Here is a 22,041-nt window from a genome sequence, read left to right on the forward strand (position 1 = left end):
CCCCCCGCCCGCCATCTAATCAGAATTTCTGGAAGCGGGGCTTCTTTTCTTTTGCGCGTGAAGCCCCCCAGTGATGCTAATTTGCAGCCAGGCTGAGAATCAATGCCTGCCCCCAGCCCAGGTTTTACACTGCATCCAGCGTCTGGTCAGTTCTCAGCAGGAAAAGAGAAAACAGGAAGTCCTTCCTGTGGATGGACAGAAGAGCTAAAGTCTGTAAGTCCATCTGCCACCAGGACAAATGCAGGGGAATTCATGAGCTGCCCTCCCAGAACACATGCATTGATCTGACATAAATACATGAAAGAAAACACTTTAAAATTATAACTACTGGAAAAGAAATACTTGTTCTCCTCGGTATTTTTTCCCAAAGCTCTTCTTGCTTTTCCAAATGGTCACTTTTTCCAACCAATCTTTATCTTTTACTTTGCTCCTTTGTTTACATTACACGTGTGTTTCCCAGAAATGCTGTTTCTCAGTTATTTTTGGTTAAGTTCATTTGCTCCACGTGACCCAGGCAGTTCAACTCAGATGCTCTCTGACTCACGCTCACACGCAGAGCTCCAGCCATCCGGCTGCATGCACATGAGAATAAAGCCTTGATCAGTTCCAAATGTTGCCTTCTGCTACTGCTACAAAGCCTGGGAGAAAATGCTCTCCAACGACAAGCCGACTCAACCGTGACAGGTTTTCTATTTGTTCAAAATCTCTTTTGAATAAAGCACAATCAATATGTATGCTCTGCTGTCCCAGCCCATCGTGCTGTTCACAGGCACCACCAGCCCTCCCACCACCCACCGGGCCGCTCCTGGGTGGATGCAGTGGTCCCACCCACCAAGTTCCTCCCCTGGCTCCTCTGCCCTGAACACTACCTCGCTGCCTTCCGTCTATACTCAAATGTCACCTTCTTAGCAAGGCAGGTCTTTTCTGGTCTGTTTTGTTCACTATTTGTTGTATCCCCTGCACTTAGAACAGTGCCTGGCATGAAGTAGGCACTTAATAAGTATCTGTAAAATATTTAACTATATCACCAACTTTTAATGAAATTCAGGATTCAATGAATAAAAAAGCACTTCTATTTCAAAGTAAAATTCCCACAATCTAAATTATGTAATAGTCATCAGAGTGTTTCACCAGAACTGATTGAGTCCTGAGAAAGCTATAACCCATGAATGAAATCCGACTGTGAGCCCGAGGCATGCTCTGGTGGTCACGGGGCACACACGCCATTCTGTGGCTCTTCCAGGAAGGCCAGTTTGGGTTCAACATTTGCCGTACACCCAGGGGTACACTAATGAAATAAAGTCCAGGCACCTGGACTCCAGCAGCTGCACCCTGGTTCTTAGAGAGTTAATCTTCTGATTGTTACAGCTGTTTAAATAGGTGGCAACAGCTGCTTCCAATCTTTAAAGTGAAAAATGTCTCTAGGTCTTGTTATGATGCAGGTTCTGATTCAGAAGGGCTGAGGAGGCCTGAGATTTTGCATTTCTAACCAGCTCTCAGGTGAAGCCCATGTTATAAGACTATTTCAAGATAAAGGGGCTCACCATGATCAAAATGTCCAAAGGCTGAATAACCCACTTTTAGGTGGAATGTAAGGGGAATCCCAGCACTGCATAGAAAATTAGTCAGGTGAACTCAAAAACGCATCCGCATATCAGGGTGCCAGGACAGTTCCCCTGTGGACCACGCCCCACGAAGACCACCAGTCACACTGAGGGCACTGCAACCAACCACTGCTGCCCTCCTCACTTTCCTGCCCCTCTACAAGTACTGGCGACCCGAATGGTGTCAGCATGAGGCTGTCATACGAAAATGAGCCTGATATGGAAATCCTCATGGTCCTTTAAAGTTCAGGTGTGTTTTTTTGACCCCCACAAATAGCTCCTTAACATCCACAGCATTAGGCTCAAACCCCCTTACCTAATTTTTAGAACTCTTCTATATTTTAATACTTATTTTACTTATAAAATCTTATTTTCCATTATTCCCTAACCCAGGGGTTCTCAATTGGGGGCAATTTTCCCCCCGAGGTAATATGTGTCTGGAGACGCTTTGGGCTGTCTTAACTGGGAGTGGGGATTCTACTGGCACTAGGGGTGGAGGCCAGGGATGCTATTCAACACCCTTCAGTGCATGGGCCCCAAAGACCTGTCTGGCCCAAAACATCAGTAGTACTAAGGGCGAGAAACCTGACCCCAATCCAATTTCTTTTCCCTCAGGGAAAGTCTTAGGACTTCGCAGGCAGAAGCAACCTCTTCTCTTCCATCTGTAATCCCTTGGGATCCAGCCCAAAGCAGAGAATATCTACGGAAAGCCTCTCCTACTCCTGCCATCCCACTGAGCCCAATCCCTAAAAGTCAGTGAACTGCTTAATTCTAACTGCACCTGCAGGCAGATGTGCTCTGACAACCCCCCCAAGTTCTTGAAGATGGACCCAATACTTCTGCCTTTTCTAATCTGCCCTAACAATGCCTGGAGGAGGGCTGGCATGAAGCTGCATTCAAATATTTAACATCCAAGTGAACAAGAAGAAATCTAAGAAAAAGCTTCAATGGCCCAGCCCTGTGTTATAATTTAAACAGATCGTCTGTGATGAAGATAAGGAACTGAAGGGGATGTGGCAGGTGACTGGAGGGGACCTCTGTCAGAATCAACAGGGGGAACGTCTACAAAAACACAATGACATGTTTCCCTCACCTGTGAGGTTACAAGTTCCAGATTCTATCCTCAGGCACGCCCAAACACATTCAAAGCGACATATTATATACAAAGTTATTCCCTGCAGCATGGTACACAATGGCAGAACACTGGAAGCACTTATGTACTACTAACGTGGAACTGGTTAAACCAAGAGACACACTACATGGTGAAATACCAGGAATGCATGTTGTGAAAAACACAAAAGGGTATGAGAAAGCCAGCTTTCAACATGAAAAGATTGCTGAGGCGATGTTTAAAAAGCCAGGTGCAAACAGAATGCCTAAGATGTAAAGAGATGCCATGAAAGGCCATGAAGGATAAAATAATGGAAATACTAGTGTCATAACCACACTGTTGGGAAAATATAGGAAAATGGTCAGGGCCCCTCAGGTGTTCAGAATCTTGCCAAGCATTTGATGTAAATATGCACATGCGCCCAGGTGTTCCTTGGTTATTGTCTAATGTAACTGCGCATGTGCACCCAGGTGTCCTGGGTTATGGACTTAAGTATAAAGCATGAGCAGCTCTGATCCACCGGGCTCCCCACCCCCAGGAAGGCCACAGGGATGTCACTACTGCTGCTGGAGGCTGTTGCTACGAGTGCCTCCAGGATGCTCCAAGAGGCCACTGCCACCACTGCTTCTGCTGCTGAGGACTGAAATTGTGTCATCTGCCTAATAGCTCCCAGGATCTTTCCCAATTACCTAGCGTGGACCTGCATGTGAGGGGTCTAGTGACCCAGCCTGGCATGTGAGGGATCTGGTAACCCCATCTGTATAAAGGGTTTGAAGGGTCTGAGCCCTAGCCCTGACAATACAAACGAAAACTTAGCATAACTAAAATAACAAAACATTTTGGCTTTAGTTATGAATTGCCCTAGCCATACAATTAGTGTTGCTATTGCCTCAACCCGACAACTTGCGTAGTAGTGTAGCTTTACACATGCTTTGTGCAGTTCTTAGCACTTAATCCATTACCCTCACATACGCTTTAATCTACGTGATCCTTGGCAGGCACTGTTTCGTGTACAGACCTAATTATCTCCATGTTAAAAATAAGAAAAACCCCATGTCGGCTCCTAAATGTTTTCTCCAAAGTCATCTGGCCAGTAAGGAGCAGAACCCACTGCAGACTTGAGGACCGGTAACTACCGATGTGGTGAGTTAGCATAAAGGAAACCCAGGTGGCACATGAGCCCCCCCCCCCAGGCCACGGCCCCAGGTTCCATCAGGGCAGCCCCAGCTCACTGTGTCTCCTCCACCGTGAAGTGGAAACACTGGCATCTACCTCATGGGGTTTTTGTGACAATTAAAATGTATTTACAGGGCCGGCCTGGTGGCGCACTGCTACAGTGCGCCGCTTTGGGAGTGCGGCGGCGGCGCTCCCGCTGAGGGTTCGGATCCCACATACAGGCCGGTTCCTGCTCACTGGCTGAGTGAGGTGTGGGCGCAACACTAAGGGTTGCGATCCCGTTGCCAGTCCCGGTCCGGTACGGGCGTGACACTGAGGGTTGCGATCCGTTGCTGGACACGAAAAAAGACAAAAAGGAAAAAAAAAATGTATTTACAGTACTTAGTGACTGGAAGAACAGCATAGGTGCTGCCGCTATCATTACTGGGGCGCTCACAGGAGCAGTAACTGTGGGGAAGGGAAATGAATTACCTGATGCGCAGTAAGCAGACAAGCGCCGTAAAAGCACGGAAGGGACACACACCAGAGGCACTTCTGTGAGCCAGCCCCTCCCTATCATTACTGGGGCGCTCACAGGAGCAGTAACTGTGGGGAAGGGAAATGAATTACCTGATGCACAGTAAGCAGACAAGCGCCGTAAAAGCACGGAAGGGACACACACCAGAGGCACTTCTGTGAGCCAGCCCCTCCCCGGGCAGTCATCCCAAGCACACAAGCAGGTGCCCTGGGGACTCAGTTAAGAGTGACAGCAGCCACCCAGGTTCCCACGCTCCCTGCCCTGGAGTCCAGGAAGGCAGTCTCCTGCTCAGATAGACACTGCTCACAAAGGGACCTCGATGACGAGGGCTCACCTATGCTGAACTAGCACCTGGCAGCTTGAAGGTTACTTAAATGAGTGAACTACAGCTAAACAGAATGCTCTTCAGAGTAGACGCTCACAGTGTCTGGAGGGGATTGACTTCACCCTCAGCTAGCAAATGTCATCGGGTGGCAACTGTCTGGACAGCAGTCAGGTGAGATGTAACAGACTTATCATGTCTGCACCTTTTGATCCACTAACCCCACTCAGAGGAATCTAGTCTAAGGATATCATCAGCGACGAGGTCAAAGGTGTTTTATCTTTGTGCAAGGAGTTTTATCTTAGCTTACGAGAGCAAAAATAGATATAAACAACATGAACATCCAGCAACAGACTAATACTTAAATATGTAAATATACTGACATCCATATAACTAAATACCATGCAGTCTTTTAAAAATAACTTCAGATAACAAGAGACATGGGGGGTACTCACAGTCAGATGAGTGAAAAAAAGTGGAACGTATGTCGTTGTATGTACACACAAACAGGCACTGAATACAAACAAAAGAAGACACATCAGTAGTACTTATTTCTGGGTGACATATTTTTCCGTTTTCTAATTTTTCTACAAGGAAGACATTTTTCCAATTTTTTTACTAGGAAAAAAATTAAAGACATTAAATCTAAATATAAATACCTTCCTACAAGATATGAGTGACACGAAAAAACACAACAGGGGCTGGCTGGTTGGAGCGTGATGCTGATAACACCAAGGTACAGGGCTCCATCCTGTGCCAGCCAGCCGCCAAAAAATTTTTAGAAAAACACGATAGAAGAATGAGCTTCTAAAACCCTAACTGCTCTTTCCTTCAGTGCACACTCTACCAGCTGCCTCCACAAGCTGGGTGCAACTCAAAGAGCTGTCAGAGATGTGGAGACAACCTCAACAAGACAAGGGACCAAGCAACAGGTAAACGAGGTGAGTTCAGAGAAAGAGAGGTCGGGGCAGCCACAGGGGAGCTGAGGCTTGGCTGGCAGAAGGAGCTACCAGGGGAGCTTCAGGAAGGGCCTTCTGGGTGTGGGAATGGAGTGTGCAGGGCCCAGAGGCAGGAGCTGGGCAGAGAGGCTCCCCGGATGCCACTCGGCGAGTGTGCAGGGTAGGCAGGGGCCAGGCACCCACAGGTACACGAACTCTAAAGTGTCTACCACCCAAAGCCTACTAAGTAAAACAGCCTTTTATTTAAAATTTATTTCCCAAGTAACCCGCCTCTGAAAGGAAGGAATAACCTGTTTAATACTTTCAAGTCAATGTAAAAACAAAACAAAAAAGAAAAGTGATTTGTAAGCATTTTACTGAAATAGTCATTATGTGTCTCTAAAAACCAGAACTAGAAAATAGATAGTTTAATAGTGAAAGCTATTTGCTGACTTAGGCCAAGTGAAAGCCAACACTAACCAAAAAAAGTTTTTCACGTAAAAACATTTAATATTTCTTACCGTAGAGCCTCTACTCATTAAAAAAAAAAAAAAAAAGAATGGGGGAAAAAAAGATTACTGCTAAAAATCTGAGCCAGAAGTACCCAGTACAAGAGTTCTAGCACAGTGACTACACAGCAAACTCTCAAACAGTCTCGGAGCAGCACAGCCTCCACCGAGGATCAGGATCGGCGTGCTAAGACAACACTTCCTGGTTATGTAAACCCATAAAACAGAGTTAAAGTGGCATCTTAATATATTAACAGAATGCGTTAAAAACACCACGCTAACACACATTAACAGCTCATCTCTTGCCATCCTGCCCCTCCTTTCCCTTCCTGCCCACGAGCTACCAGTGCACGTGCTAAGCTCGCAGCAGATGAGGAGTGTGACCTTCACTGTTTATGTGCAACTGGTACCCTCCACTAAAAACTCAACTTCACACAACATGTGATAAAATGCTTGCAGAGACAAGTCCAAATGCTAGTAAAATTGGGGAGAAAATTTAAATAAGTTAGAGGAATATAATAGTGAAAAATACCAGCTCCTGTAGGGATGCCAAATGCTGGCCCTGGAGTCAGAGAGACCCTCACCAAGGATCCCAGCCCCCCATTCGCTAGATGTGCAATGGGAGACAGTGGTCTGGCCTCTTCAGAGCCGTGTTCTCACCTGCAAAGCAGGACAATCACACTATCGGGTTCCCATGGAGAATCTCTTGCAATAGAGGCTGTCACACAGCAAGTGCTCAGCCAGCAGCTACCGGGGCCTGGCCAGTGACACCACGGAGGCCTCCAAACAGCCCTGCTGCCCTCCTTGCATTCAGAGCTCAGGCGCAAACTCACAGAATAGGGCAGCAAGTGTGGGGGCAGATAAAGAAAGCAAAGGTTGTCACAGGAAGGTGCAGTGTCAGCAGGGAGGGTGATGGTGGGAGCTCACAGAAGCACAGTGGGAGGCCCAGCTGGGCGGGATAAACAGCCAGTCCTGAACACGGTCCCTCCCTCATCGAGAAAAACTCAAATCACATGATGTGTGTAACATAAGACGCAGAGAAAGCAGCTGCTATTCCTCTACACTGCAGTTTCAGGTAAAATTTAATTCCATGACATCACATCCAAAAGGATGGAGATGAGGCATTTGCCACATGGGATTTCCACCTTCAGGACTTGTGACATTAAGTACATACTACACACAATACTGCTATTGTGAATATTTTGGTGAGAAGTATGTTTAAGTACTGGGGTTTTCTTTGGGAAACTGGCTAAATGTCCAAACACAATAAATGAACTATGCTGTAATGACCACTTTGGTTTCCAACATAATATTCAACCGCCTGAGCTGGAACACTCAAAACAGGCAGCACATTAAAATGGTTGTTTTATGACCCATTGGGGATACCCACCACGATGTAAGTTCAGTTTCATAACATTTAGGCATTGAGGATGGGAGAGAACAAGCTCCTGAAGAAGCTAGAATGAGCGGGAATCACCTGGTTGGGAACGAAGGCACCACACTAAGGTCCGCAGAGTGTCAGTGAGATAGTTTTATTTCTACAGGAGGCACAGATCCCATCCCATGAATCTTTATGGGACACCTATGATGAACTAGGCAGAGCCGCTTGAGAGCTGCTTCAGAGAGCTGAAGAGACTGAATCTCTTCTGGTCAGTCAGCAGGATCAGACTAGAAAGGGCTCCAGGGAACTAAATAGAAAAGACATTCAGGTCAGGAAATTCAAGATTTACCCCTACAGCAGACACAACTGGACCCTCACTCAACAGGTGAATGCTATCTGACATGGTCAATGAATTCCAGAACTGTGGGGGAAATCCAGCCTGAACCTGCCTCGCCTGCAATCCACCACACACCTCATACTCCCTCCTGTTATTTATCCTCCCACCCTGACCCGAGGGCCAGGAAAGTCATACAACCATCTCATTTACAGTCTCCAAACAGACCCACTAATTTCAAGACTCTGGGCCATCTAGCAACTTCTCTGCACATCCTTTAAATGGCAAATGTCCCAGTTAGAGTTGACCCTCGTCCACAGCTGCCCTTCCTCAGGGATAATCAATCCTTCCTGGAACACACGGTTCATGTTCACCACACGCTTGGATTTTAAAAAGCAAGTGGTTCTACTTTCAATAATGGCTGAGTAGTTGGGCCAATCATCTTACAGATGACTACAAATGGCAGTTTGGAGGTAACAGAAGATTCGGTGAATCTGAAGACGGGTCAACAGGAAGTATGCACTCTGAAGAACGGAGAGAAAAGATTCGAAAGAGAAAAAATGAACAAAGCCTCAGGGACCTGTGGGACAATACCCAGTGGTTTACATACTTGCAACTGGAATTCCAGAAGGAAGACAACACGTCTCAATCTTAGAAAATGGTGGAAGAAAAAACTGTCGGCCAGCCCATGGCTCACTTGGGAGAGTGTAGTGCTGATGACACCAAAGCTGCGGGTTCGGATCCCTATGTAGGGGATGGCCGGTTGGTTCACTGGGAGAGCATGGTGCTGACGGCACCAAGACAAGGGTTGGGATCCCCTTACCGGTCATCTTTTTTAAAAAAAGAAAAGAAAAAATTGTCAACAGAGAATCCTACATCTGGTGAAAATATCCTCCCACAACACAGGCAAAAGCAAAACATTTTCTGATAAAAGAAAACTAAGAGACTTTCTTGTCAGCAAACCCACACTCCAAAAACTGCCTAAGAAAGTTCTCCAGACTGAGAGGATATGGTAACAAACAATCTTCAGTAAGAAATGAAAAGCATAAAAATCGTAAATATGCAGGTAAATATAAAAGACTATCTTCCTCCTAATTTTTAAAAAATGCATTCACACTGAAGCGCACAGTGATACCATGCTGTGGGTTCACAGCACATGCAGATGTGACACACATGCTGACCACGGGAGGCGCCGGAGGTACACGGCACAGCCCAGCCACCAGCCCCTCGCCCATGCAGGGTGGTTCAGCACTAACCCCAGGTGGACTGCAAAGTTAAGGACAGACAGGGCACTGGAAACCCAGCCCAGCCACTGAAAACCGTGCAGCCGAGGAAGCCAACAGATAAAATGGAATTCCATGATCCTGCTTCAGTGAAGTTTTAGAACAGGCAGAACTGATCAGTGGTGAGAAGACTGCAAAGTTAAGGACAGACAGGGCACTGGAAACCCAGCCCAGCCACTGAAAACCGTGCAGCTGAGGAAGCCAACAGATAAAATGGAATTCCATGATCCTGCTTCAGTGAAGTTTTAGAACAGGCAGAACTGATCAGTGGTGAGAAGCAGCAGAACAGAAGGACACTTAAAGTTTGTGCATTTCACTAAATGTAAGTTTTACCTTTTTTTGCTTTTTGGAAGTTGGCTGAAGTTTACCTTAAGTGAAAAACAGCAGCAGCAACAGAATGCTGGACTGCAGGAGTGAGGGCACTGGCTGAGGCTCTGCGCCAAACCAGCAAGAGGAAGGGGCAGTGGGAGAGGTGGCAGCTGTGGGGACAAGGATGGCCCAGCCTAGAGCACCGCAGGCTACGCCCCCCGCACATGCATCCCCAAGAGCCCCAAAGGGGAGGTCCCTTGTCACCTCATTCCCACTCCTCAAGGTCTTCCTTACTGTTAATGATGAAACCGAAAAAAATAATTTGGGCTTCACGTAATAAAAATAGCTACCTACAGAGGTCGCCTTTGGCGAGTTGTGGATGCTAACCTCTTGTGTTTGTGTTCTCGCTGCTGGAAGGCGACAGACAGAACCCAGCTCACTTGCAGTTCAGGGATCAAGTCAACAGAGCGGAGCCTCAGCACAGCACCCTGCACGCAGCCATCGAGACAAGGGTCCCCAGCATCGTGTCCTCGTCCTGACCACCTGCTCTCCATCTCTGTCTTCATGAAGAATTCCGAAGGGAAAAATCGCTGACTGCTGACTTAACCTCCTGATACAAATATTAACGGAACACTGGTTCATGAGCCTCAGACCCCTTCTTTTAAGACAAAGAAAAAACCCACACATTTGAGCGCTCCCAGAAACACTGCACATCACGGCCATCCCCACATGAGCATATGCCAGGAACCAGGGTCAGAGGGAGCTGTCCCCACGGACAATGCAGACACCCCCACAGCGTCTCCACGGTCAGTGGCATCCAGGCCGTGCAGCCCCCAGTGCTCCCACCAGCTGCAGGCTTTAGCCGGCACACGCCCAGTCCGCTTCACCAACTTCACCATGGTGAGTCGTCGGCATCCATCCCAAGCTCTCAGATTTTATTAAGGTTCCCAGAAGAGACTGGTGGAGGGGGTTGTTTCTCTTCTCCAAAAATTAGATCTATTCCTATTCAAACGTTTTAATCTTTTTTCAAGGCTAGACTATAATATTTCTACAAGTAGTTACTAAGTATACATGTTTTAATTAGATTTGCTATGAATCAGTAAAAAATCTGAGGATATAATCATTTCTAGTAATTCTACTGATGCTTTTATGTAAAGGTCCCAAATAATTAGGAAATAATTCCATAATTCTACCTTCTTATAAGTAATCTGATGTCACTGTTTAAAATAAAAAAAATATAAACTAAACCTTAACAGGAATGATCAAAAGCTGTTCAGTTTATTGCCATTCTACAGTGAACTAAAACATCTAGGCTTACCACAATTTAAAGTTTTGTGCACATTCAAGAAGTATAATGCAAACAAACTTACTTTTAGCTGAAAACATTACTCTACATAAATGAACTAATCCATCTGTACAGCTCCACAGGACATAAGTCTATCAAAGCACTGCATGACTTTCCCCAATTCTCAGTTGACTTGCTCATAACCTTGTGTATTTGCAACCCACATGACATATGCCAACCTATGTCAGAGTTTCTCCCCAAGAAAGCTCTTGCCTGCCAGCTTTTGAAAAATATATTTTAAAGTTAAGAAGAGTAGAATACAGATGTTAAAATTTAAAATTCACTAGAATGTACAGCTATAAAATGAGTCAAAAAAAAAAAAGGAAAAAGTCATTATGAAGACAAAAGATAAAAAGATAAAGCGTATGAGCTGGTAGCCAGCATCAGCACTGGGGCCTCTGAAGAGAGAAGCACCTGGGAAGAGTGTGTGCACCACGTAGCTTCCCTGAGCATGCACACCTCCCCACGTGGTTCTACCAGAAGCTCAGAACAATCCCCAGCAGGTGGCAGGGACTGCTAGGCTCCAGCAATGGAAAAAGGCACAGTCTCTGCCCTCCAGAAAGTCAAAGTCTGTGACAGATATGTAAAGAAACCTATGACGACATGGTACACAAGGTCTGGGATGAGGATGTGACAGGAGGATTGGTATGTGTGAGCCAAGTAGGGTGTGGGGGTGCTGCGGGTACCAAGAACACAGTAAACAGGAGGAACTGCAAACACAGACAGAGGGGGGTAGAGACAGGCAATGAGCAGACCACAGAAGCCACAGCAAACCAGGCTAAGAGCTGTAGGCCCGAGGAGACTCCCACAGGCATTGTAGCAAGACCGTTCTGGTGACACCACAGCAACTGTCGCAAGGTGCTAGGAGTGGGGCCAGGGAGACTAGCACAAGGCCAGAAAGACCAGAAGGGTGATAGTAGACTAGACCAAGGCCAGGGAGACCAGAAGGTTTATAGTAGACTAGCCCCAGGCCAGGAAGACCAAAGGGTTTATAGAGACTAGACACAGGCCAGGAAGAATAGAAGGCTTTATGGAGAGTAGACCCCAGCCATGGAGACCAGAAGGTGTTATAGTAGACAAGAGCCAGGTCAGGGACACTAGAAGGTGTTACATTAGACTAGACCCAGGCCAGGGAGACTAGCAGGGATTACAGCATGCTAGATCCTGGCCAGAGAGACTAGTAGGTATTACAGTAAATGAGACCCAGGTCAAGGTCAGAAGCTGGATTTGTCAATGTTATTTCTAAGAAGAATTAAGGTATCAAAGTTTCTGAATAATTTAATTAAAAAACAAAACAGAGCAGCTATAAAGTTATTTCTTGTAGTCTTTAAGCAATGACATCAGCTTAACTCTAAAAATTAGAGATCACCACTCACTCACATCGCAGCACGCGTGCTGGAGTCAGAGGGGAAGAGCAGCTGGGCTGGGCTAGGCTCATGCTCATTCCCTGAAGACTACTGTAGTCTGTGCCCTGGATCCCTGGCAAATTGCCCCAAATCTGAGTTGCCTACAAAGCAGTGTGCCATATATGGGACCATCAGGCCAAGTGTGATAGGGAGAGAGGGGAAGGAAGAGAGAAAGGGACAAGGGAAATGGAGGAAAGTGGAGGGAAAAGGGAGCCCAGGACATCACAGAGCTGGGGCTGTGACAGTGTCAATGGAGAACAATCTATGAAGGTATTTAGGACCTCTAACAGACTGGTTGGAGGGGATTTTCTTTTTTAAAAAAAGCCTAAACCTCTGTTTCCCTACCCCTCTCCCACCGCTCCATAACAATATCTTTGAATGTAGAAAAATAATAACAATAAACAAATTTTAAAAAATAATTTAAAAAGTAAAAGTAAAAATAAAAACAAATAAACTTGGGTTTCTGGCTGCAGGCGGGGGTAGGAGCAAGGGCAGAGCAGGTCCGGGATGGGAAGGGAGGAGCTCGCCTGTGCACACTGAGCCACCTGGAGCCCACACTTGGAACCTGAGGTCTAACTGGGCATCCAGATATTTTTGGATTCATCGGTGAGATTGGCAAAACCACAGCTGAAAATGTCACAAATTATAAAGTAAAAAGAAGGAAGAAAAGGAGAGAAGTCAGAGGAATATCACCGTCAAAAGTGCAGGACAGCAGATGAGAAACTGAAAATAAGTATGGGAGAAGCAGGAAGAGCCAGCGGTGCCCAGGGTCCAGTAGAGGCTCAGGGACTCATGGCTATTGCCCAGGCCACACCCGGACCCCATCAGTCACCATGTGGGGAGGCACCTCAACAGCAGTATTTTTCAAAACAGAACAAGAAACCCTTCCCTGGGGATTCCACTGTGTAGGAAACCCACAAAGTGAACAAGAGGTAAGAGGCATAAGGACTGTCATATCCAATGAATCTGGCCAACGAGAGGTCACCCAGATAAAGACAGCGATGAAACAGACAGAGGCTCAGAAGTTAACCCCCATATGCCTGAGACATGTAGTACAGGGTAAGAAACATCATTTTAAACCTGGAAGGGAAAGACAGATTAGCAACAGAAAGCACTGGGACAAACAGGTTGTCATCTGGAAAACATAAAACTAGTTCTGTACCTTTCACCAAGTAAATTGCAGATGTAAAAAGAGAAACAGCACATGTTCTGTACCAGAAGACACTGCAAGGGGCTGTCTTTACAGTGTCTGAGGCATCATGTCTATCTACGTGTGATGTGAGTATAATAATAGGTATAGAGCATAATATATATAATGCATAATGCATTTCTAGTTATGACACAAACTCGGAAGCTATACAAAAAAAGACTGATAACTACGACATTAAAAGAAACCAGAAAAACTGCATGGCAAAGACAAAATATTAAGAAAACAAAAACAAATACTTGCAACTCCCAATAAAGGGCAATTTCCTGGAAACTTAAAGAGCTTCTAAAAAATAAAGCAAAGACCAACAACCCAACAGAGATGAGCATAGAATATGAACAGCTTGCCAAAAATTAATAAAACGGTTTGCTTGAAAAGGTGCTCCACCTCACTCCCAGGAGGACAGGAAGACAAAATTCCCCTGCTCTGAGCTACTGCCACCCCCGCAAGCGGAAGCAAGCAGCAGTGAGCAGCAGGCTAACTCACTGCAGTGCAGTGAGGAACAGAGAGCCAGGCACCTACCTGCACGCTGCTCCAGGGATTTGAAAAGGCAGATCTAGGCAGTACGTAAAAAAAATCACAGAAGCCCAGACCATTCGACCCAACTCCACTCCAGACTTCTAGTCTACAGATAAACTTGCCTAAATGGGAAAGGCCACATCCACTGCCTGCAATATGGAGGTAGCACAATATAGTATGTAAATGACACGGCATTGTTTGTAATAATAATATGGGAATAAAATGTCCATCAACACAGACTGATTAAATATCACATTTGTGGAGGGCAGCCCTACAACAGAATGAGGATGCTCTTTACAGACGATGTAGAAAGAACCCTCCTGAAGAAAGACAGCCAAGGGACAGGCCTGTGTGTGCAGTGAGACGCCAGTCACCTATTTGTAAATATGTACAGTGTCTCTGGAAGATTCTAAAAGGAACTGTGTGATCTGCTAAGAGGGGAACTGGATGGCTGCGGAGAGGGTGAGAAACTTGTTATTTTGTTTTTTGTTTTGTTTTTTAAGATGACCAGTACGGGATCTTAACCCTTGACTTGGTGTTGTCAGCACCATGCTCAGCCAGTGAGTGAACCGGCCATCCCTATATAGGGACCGGAACCCGTGGCCTTGGTGTTATCAGCACCACACTCTCCCGAGTGAGCCACAGGCCAGCCCGAGAAACTTGTTTTTTAAATGGGAAATCAAGGCAGGGAGCAGAATGTTGCCTGGGTGCCCTGTCCTGACTATCCACATGGTAGGGGACTTTTCCTCCAATAACCTCTTGTACCTTTTCAATTTCTCACCTCTTATCATCTTATCTATTTAAAATTTTTCTTAATTTAAGAGATTGCTGAATTCCCTTTAATAGAAAGTGTCTTAGCTGAAGGTGAGAAATTAGAGATAGCCAGTATTGATCTCGAGAAGCCGGGCTATATAACAGAGCATTAAGAATACCACGTATGGTAAGAGTTTGTATTTAAATGTGTATATGTAACGTTTTAAAAGAATGTACAAGTATGTATTTATACATGCATAAATGTCTAGAAGGATACACATCACCCTATTGAAATGGACTGTTGCTGAGAAGTAGGAATGGGAAGGCTTTTTTGTTGGCTGGCTGTAGGGGAAGGACTTGGTTGTACGGGGACAAAATGCAAAGCAGCTAACAGAGGTGGACAACACTAGAGGATGGGTTGCGTTTAGAAGGCTCAAAGAACCATGGTCATGTTTATGGGCCAGGTGGAAACCAGTACAGGTCAGAGCCTGGGGCGGGGAGGAGGAGGGGGACAGGAAGAGGTAAGGTTCGGACACCTGACCTAACAATGTCCCTGAGGAAACAGAAAGATGTGACCAAAGCAGAGGCGAGGGACCAGCCTGGACAGAAAGGAAACAGGAAGAGGGAGAGCAAGGACGATGCAGGTGTGCACGGGACCATGAAGGGTTGAGCGACTCCCTGCACCCCACACGGCAAGGCTGGCCTGTGTGCTCACACCTGCTCAGCACGGCACATGGCGGGCAGAGCATCAGTCACATCACAGATGTTCCATCTTCCTTTGTTTTCTCTTCACTTTAAATAACTTCAGGACTTTTAACCCAGAAAAAAACAGAAACTACTCAGAATTAACCTATTTTACTAGTTCCTGATTATGTTTTTGCTTTTGCGAGGAAATGTTTCTAAAATATGTCACGTATCTCCACTATCAAAATATCTAAAGGGCTGGCCCGGTGGCGCACTGGATAAGTGCGCCGCTTGGGAGGTGCGGCGGCGCCCCCGCCCGAGGGTTGCGATCCCGTTGCCGGTCCCCGGTCCGGTACGGGGGCAACACTGAGGGTTGCGATCCGTTGCCAGACACGGAAAAAGATAAAAAAAAAAAAAAAAAAAATATCTAAAGACTGGAGAAAAAACTACCTTGTTAAAACTAACTTCTAAATTGCACATGTGAAGGTTAAAGTCCCAAATCAGAAACGCTTCCATAACCTAAACGAATCAATGAACTTGCAGTAACAGTTCTTACTTTAACGAGACAACAAACAAGATAACTACTGTTCCAACAGAGTTTCTCAAAAAAAAAAAAAAAAAAAAAAAGGCTCTTTTTCTAAAATCTAATTTCTCTAAGGTAGGGGAGGGGAGAATACTCAAGTAGCAATTACTTTTCCCAGGCATAACAAGAATTTCTTTTGATCTATTCACAGTCTCCAAGGAGGTCAGCAGTCACCAATTCAGCACACACACACGCAACACACCAGCATTGCACCTTCCACTAGTGGCCTCTGAAGTTGTAAGGCCCATGTGTAAATCTGTTGTAAAAATATATATTAACCCAAAATGTCCTCAATCCAGAAGGAAGGTAAACGCAGTGCACAGGACTGAGAGGAAACAGGCTAGATGAAGCCCACATGAACAGTGAGCTTCCAAACTGCGGCAGCAGGACCAGCATGGGTGTCTTCCTCTAGCCACCCTTTATGCACAGGACTGAGAGGAAACAGGCTAGATGAAGCCCACATGAACAGTGAGCTTCCAAACTGAGGCAGCAGGACCAGCATGGGTGTCTTCCTCTAGCCACCCTTTAACTATATACAAACGACACCACCATTTCACGCGCTACACCCAAACGGGACACAACACTTCCAGGGTCCACAACTACACTTCAGAACACAACACAAAATAAGAACTCAGACGTGCACTGAGTTGACAAAGGCAAACGTTGACTAGCGCTTGTGAAACGTTGACTAGCGGCCTTAATTTAACGTGAGAGCAAAGGACAGTAATTAAAGTGCCATATAATCTAAGCCATTATACAGTAGATGGCAGTGCTACAGAAACTCTAAGAAGGTATGACTAGGCTTTCATTGTCAATAAATATGCCAGCAACAAGACAGCAATTAAAACTGCATTCAACTATATCAACTCCTATCTCATGTTCTTCGCTGGAAGAACAGGACAGATTTTCAGACCTATAAAAGCTAAACGAAGCGACCTATACACAGACAGCCAAACTGAGTTCACAGACTAGGCAGCTGTTAAGAACAAGTGTTAAAGCTGGAGAAAGAATTGTGCCTGTAGGTCACAGTTACTCCTTTAACCATCAGAGATAATAACAGCTGCTCCAGCAAAGTCCCTTCTTGTGGAATGCCAGGTTACTTTCAGCTACAACAGGCAGAGTTTAGGGTTAAAGGAGAAACCCAAAGAAGCCATTTAACCTCATTTTGATAACCATAGAACAGACTACCCAACATTTCTTTCACCTTTGGACTGCAACAATGTTCAACAGCTTATGAAAAGCAGGTGTAAACTGTTGCTTGCCTTGGGCAAGAAATTCTTAGCAGGTCTCTTCACAGTATTAATGTATATCCAATGTTTCTACGGTGCTCTCACCATAGGACACTCATGGTATAAACCACAGCAGACAGTTCCAGAACTGTATCACAGAACATACACCCAAAGGAAGACCACCCCCACCAACACAACTCTGCACCAAGCACTTTAAAAACATTTCAGCACTCCCTTTTTAAAAAAAAAAACAAAAACAAAACCAACCCCCTGATGTAGTTCTGCTGTTCCTTATCTATATCACTGAGGACTCAGGGCTGAGGCGCAGCCCCACCCGACTCCTCTGCACCTGCCCAGGAGCACACAGTGGCTAGCCGGGGAGCCTCCTCTCCCCGGCCACAGCAGTGTGTGCTATGCCACCTGTAATTGCAGCTCCTCGGAGAGCTGAAGGACAGCTCCGTACAACACGCCAGCACTCCACCAGGCAAAATCCCATCAGGAGAATGAGGTCCCTGAGGACAGCTATGTGTGGACACGTGTGTACAATGTTCCAAAGATGGTTTGTTAAGTGTTAGGTATGAGAGAGTTAAGACAAAGAGCCTATTAACCATAGAGGAAAAAAGTCTAAAAACAAGCACATGAAACGACCCAAATGTCCACCACTGATGAGTGGATTAACAAAAAAAGCAGTCCATCTACACAATGGGGTATAACTCAAAGAAAGGGACGAAGAGCTGATACACGCTACAGTATGATGAACCTTAAAAACATGATATTCAGTGAAAGAAGCCAGACACACAAGGCCACATACTGCATTATCTCATTCAGATGAGATGTCCAGCCAGAACAAATCCATAGAGACAGAAAGGAGATTAGTGGTTGTCAGGGGCTGGGAGTGACTGCTAACAGGTATGGGGTTTCTTTTTGGGGTGATGAAAATGTTCTGAAATTAGATAGTGGTAATGGTTGCACAACTCTGACTATACATAAAACCACTGACTTGTACACTTTAAAGGGTGAATTGTATGGTATATGAATTGTACCTCAATAAAACTGCAATAAAAAAATAAGCTTATGCATACATCATAGCATACTGACACAAAGAAAAGATTGCGAAAAATTTATTTTAAACTATTTCCAAAACTATAGCTTTATATTTAGAATTAAAGGACATGTAGTGGTAAGTCCAAACCCAATCGTAACCGATGGTTAGCATCCTCGAACATCCTGTCTTAAGGAACAGCAAGTTGATAGCACCTATCAGCTACTAAGCAGAGTAAAACTACTTCCACTTCCAGCAGTCTTACTACGATGAATACTTTCCTTTCTAAAAGTGAAATGTGTCTATTTTACAATCCCCACACTTTTAAACTTCTAGTTCTCAGAACAATAAGAACTTAAAAATAAAAACAGTGAGAGTATGGAAAAGCAATTACAAATATTTCAGAAAACACAGCTAACAAAAATTTAAATAGAATAAAGATTTTAAAAGCAATTAACTCTAAAAGAAAAACGTAAAGTCTCTAAGCTCAAACAATTCAAAATACAACAGTTTACAAGAGAAATGTAAATGGAGCTTTAATGAAGCTGCTTTTTTCAGGATTACACCAAAGATTAGATTTAGAGAAACTAAGACGGCAAAATGCTTAAGTGCTAGATTTCGCATGAGTTACCTACTCCAGGCAACAAAGGGTTTATCGATGTCAGGCCTTAACTTTAAAGCAGCAAAGGAGCAGAAAATTAGATGAATGTGATTGAACCTAGTTTAGCAATGATATTGAGGATTTAGGGAAAACTAGAAACCACAGTTGTTTTGAAATATGTAAACAACGGCCCCAAGGTTACTCGTTATAATAACCCTCATTATTAAGAAGCACATAGAATTCTCCAATTTTCCAAAGATGAACCAAAAAAATTGTCAGCTCCAAGTAACTATTCAAAACCAACATGAGCACTCAAAGCTAAGCTGTAAATATTTCATTCTATAAAATGTGCCTTGCTCTAAGTTAGCACACCTCTATAAAAACACAATTAATAAAAAGAAAACCACAGTCTCGGAAGTAACTGTCACCAAAAAAAGATAAGACATCGATAAAAACCAACGTATGTACCACAACCACTTCTTAGAGGAAAACATTAAAAAAGAAAAGCCACAATCTAGGTTGAAAGACAGCTTTAAAAAAAAACACATACACAAACCAGACTGTTTTCCAGTCACTCTATAAAAAGCAAAGTCGCATCAAAGTTTTAGCTTCAAAGAGCTTAAAGAGCTTGCAAAGAGGCACTCAGCAGCAGCACTGGTCCTGACTTGCAACCTCTCACTTTGCAAAGAAAATCAGTTTGTCATCTAAATACTGCTGTACGGCCAAGGCGGACCTAAGCAGTCCTCAGAACATGCCTGCAGGGAGGTACCGCCCGCTCCTACTGCAAAAGGGAAAAGAGGTGGGAGGATTCTCACCAAGGTCACAGAGCTGGTAAACTGGGTGCCCCTGCCTCCAAGGTGGGGGATACATTAGCCCCTTCATCTCATCAAAGGGATTTTTGCTTGACAGAAAGGCTGTCTTATAAAGGATATTTTTGTTCTAGATTTAGCTTACTGCCCCACCAAAATAAGAATCAGCTCCTTCTGCATAAAGTGAAGCAGCAGCACACACCTACAAATCCCTTTGAAAATTGACAGAACTGTAGCAAATGCGTAGAAATGATTAGTGTGGTATTTAACAGAGAACGAACAACACATGAAACTGTCTGTGAATGACAGACTCCGTCGGAGGGGACAATTCCCTGCTCTCAAAGCCTGCACAGATTACTACAAACAACTACATTTCCTAGGACTCTGCTTTTCCTGTTTACATCTGGAACATTTTCCTGCCCAGCACATAACATGGAATCTAGGGTGGGAACTGCACTTAATAAAAAGAAAACCACAGTCTCGGAAGTAACTGTCACCAAAAAAAGATAAGACATCGATAAAAACCAACGTATGTACCACAACCACTTCTTAGAGGAAAACATTAAAAAAGAAAAGCCACAATCTAGGTTGAAAGACAGCTTTAAAAAAAAACACATACACAAACCAGACTGTTTTCCAGTCACTCTATAAAAAGCAAAGTCGCATCAAAGTTTTAGCTTCAAAGAGCTTAAAGAGCTTGCAAAGAGGCACTCAGCAGCAGCACTGGTCCTGACTTGCAACCTCTCACTTTGCAAAGAAAATCAGTTTGTCATCTAAATACGAATCACACGTGGTCAAGTAGAGATCTTTTTTCTCGGAGGGGTTTAGGCCTTGGGTTCCGGGGGTCTGTCAAAAATAGTTAAGCCCAAACTCTTGGCGTCTACGCGGTTTTGAAACATTCAGACAGAAGCTCACGTTTCTAAGCGAATGGCCACGATGCCCTTCCCGGTGTGCTGTCCCGAGGGAAGTGGGTGGCCAGGAAGTGATTGTGTCGCAGGCGCGAGGTCTGCCTGCCACAGCAGCTGGGCTCTGGAGCCACCCCGCGCGCACCCCGCTCGCAAGCACGGGCGCACACTTGTGTGTACACACGCATGCACGCACGCGCGGCCGTCCGTGCACACGCGCGCGGGCCTGCGCTCCCGCCCACGCGGGACACAGAGGCCCGCGTGGCGGCCCGGCCCGATCCCCTCCTCCTGGGCAATAAACACCAGATTTGAAGGAACACAACCACACAACATTTAACTGTTATCTGTCACCCAGGAGCCCGATGAAGGGGACAAAGGCTGGTCGCGTTTCCAGCGACACCGTGGAGGAAGAGCACAAAGGGGGCCGCCAATTCTGACCGCGACGCCCCTGCCCCCTGCACCCCACATCCGCGTCCGACCCAGAACCCAGCCTGGGGGCACAGGGAGGGGACCTGGAGTGCGAGGAGGGGACTTGGGGTGTGGGGTAGAGGTGCAGGCTGCGGGGCAAGGTAGAAGTTTGGGGTTCGGGTCGGGGGCTGGGTGGAGCTTGGGGTGAGAGCTGGGGGCGCGGGCGTGGAATTGGGGCTCAGGGTGTGGGCTGGGGTTGCAGACTTGGGGTACAGGTTGGGTGGAGCTCGGGGTGCAGACTTGGGGTGTGGGAGTGGAGTTGGGGTTCAGGGTGCGGGCCGGGGGTGCGAGCTGGGTGCAGACTTCAGGTGTGGGCTAGGAACTGGGACTCAGGGTGGGGGCTGGAGGCCGGGTGGAGACTTGGGGCGCGGGACGGGGGCTCAGGGCGCCGCCCTCCCCGCGCGCGGGCGGACACTCACCTTGTGGCAGGCCGGGCAGGTGGGCCCGGGCGCGCTCTTGCCCCCGTGGCCGCCGCCACCGCCGCCGCTGAGGCTGCTCTGGATCTGCGTGAGCTCCTGGCGCAGCACCTGCTTCTGGTGGAAGCTGAAGGCCGGGTGGTTGGAGGCCATAGTGAAGAGCAGCAGGAACTCATCGCCCGTGCGGCCCTCGTTGAGCTGCAGTCCGTAGTTGTGGATGATGGAGTCGATGTGCGTGAGCGTGCGGTAGAGCACGCCCGCCGCCTCGCGCTGCTCCGAGCCCAGCAGCGCCAGCGACACCAGCAGCTTGCTGCGCACCACCTCGTCCGTCAGGTTGGTGAGGCTGCCCAGGTCGGCTGGGTTGTTGGCCTTGATCTCCGAGTCGCGCAGCGAGTGGTAGTCCTTGCGGGCCAGGTCCTCGAGGCACGAGCCAAGGAAGCGCAGCTCGAGCGGGATGCACAGGTCCAGCAGGCCGCACAGGAACTCCACGCGCTGCGGCGAGGGCAGCTCCGAGAACCAGCGGTACACGCCGTCCCTCTGCAGCGGGCAGCGCTTCTCCACCATGCTGCCGCCCGCGCCGCGCCGCGACC

General features: G+C 46.4%; 1 protein-coding gene across 1 annotated transcript in view; it reads right to left on the bottom strand.

Annotated features, from left to right (window-relative positions):
* The window catches only part of ZCCHC14 (zinc finger, CCHC domain containing 14), a 71,173-nt gene extending 49,158 nt beyond the window's left edge, over positions 1–22,015 (bottom strand). The window contains exon 1 of the mRNA XM_008582159.1: positions 21,455–22,015. Coding sequence (XP_008580381.1) covers positions 21,455–22,015 — 561 coding nt within the window. The remainder of the gene's footprint in view (positions 1–21,454) is intronic.
* Between the last annotated feature and the right edge of the window lie 26 nt (positions 22,016–22,041).

Source organism: Galeopterus variegatus, unplaced genomic scaffold, assembly GCF_000696425.1.
Source record: "Galeopterus variegatus unplaced genomic scaffold, G_variegatus-3.0.2 Scaffold2527, whole genome shotgun sequence".
Lineage (NCBI taxonomy): Eukaryota > Metazoa > Chordata > Mammalia > Dermoptera > Cynocephalidae > Galeopterus > Galeopterus variegatus.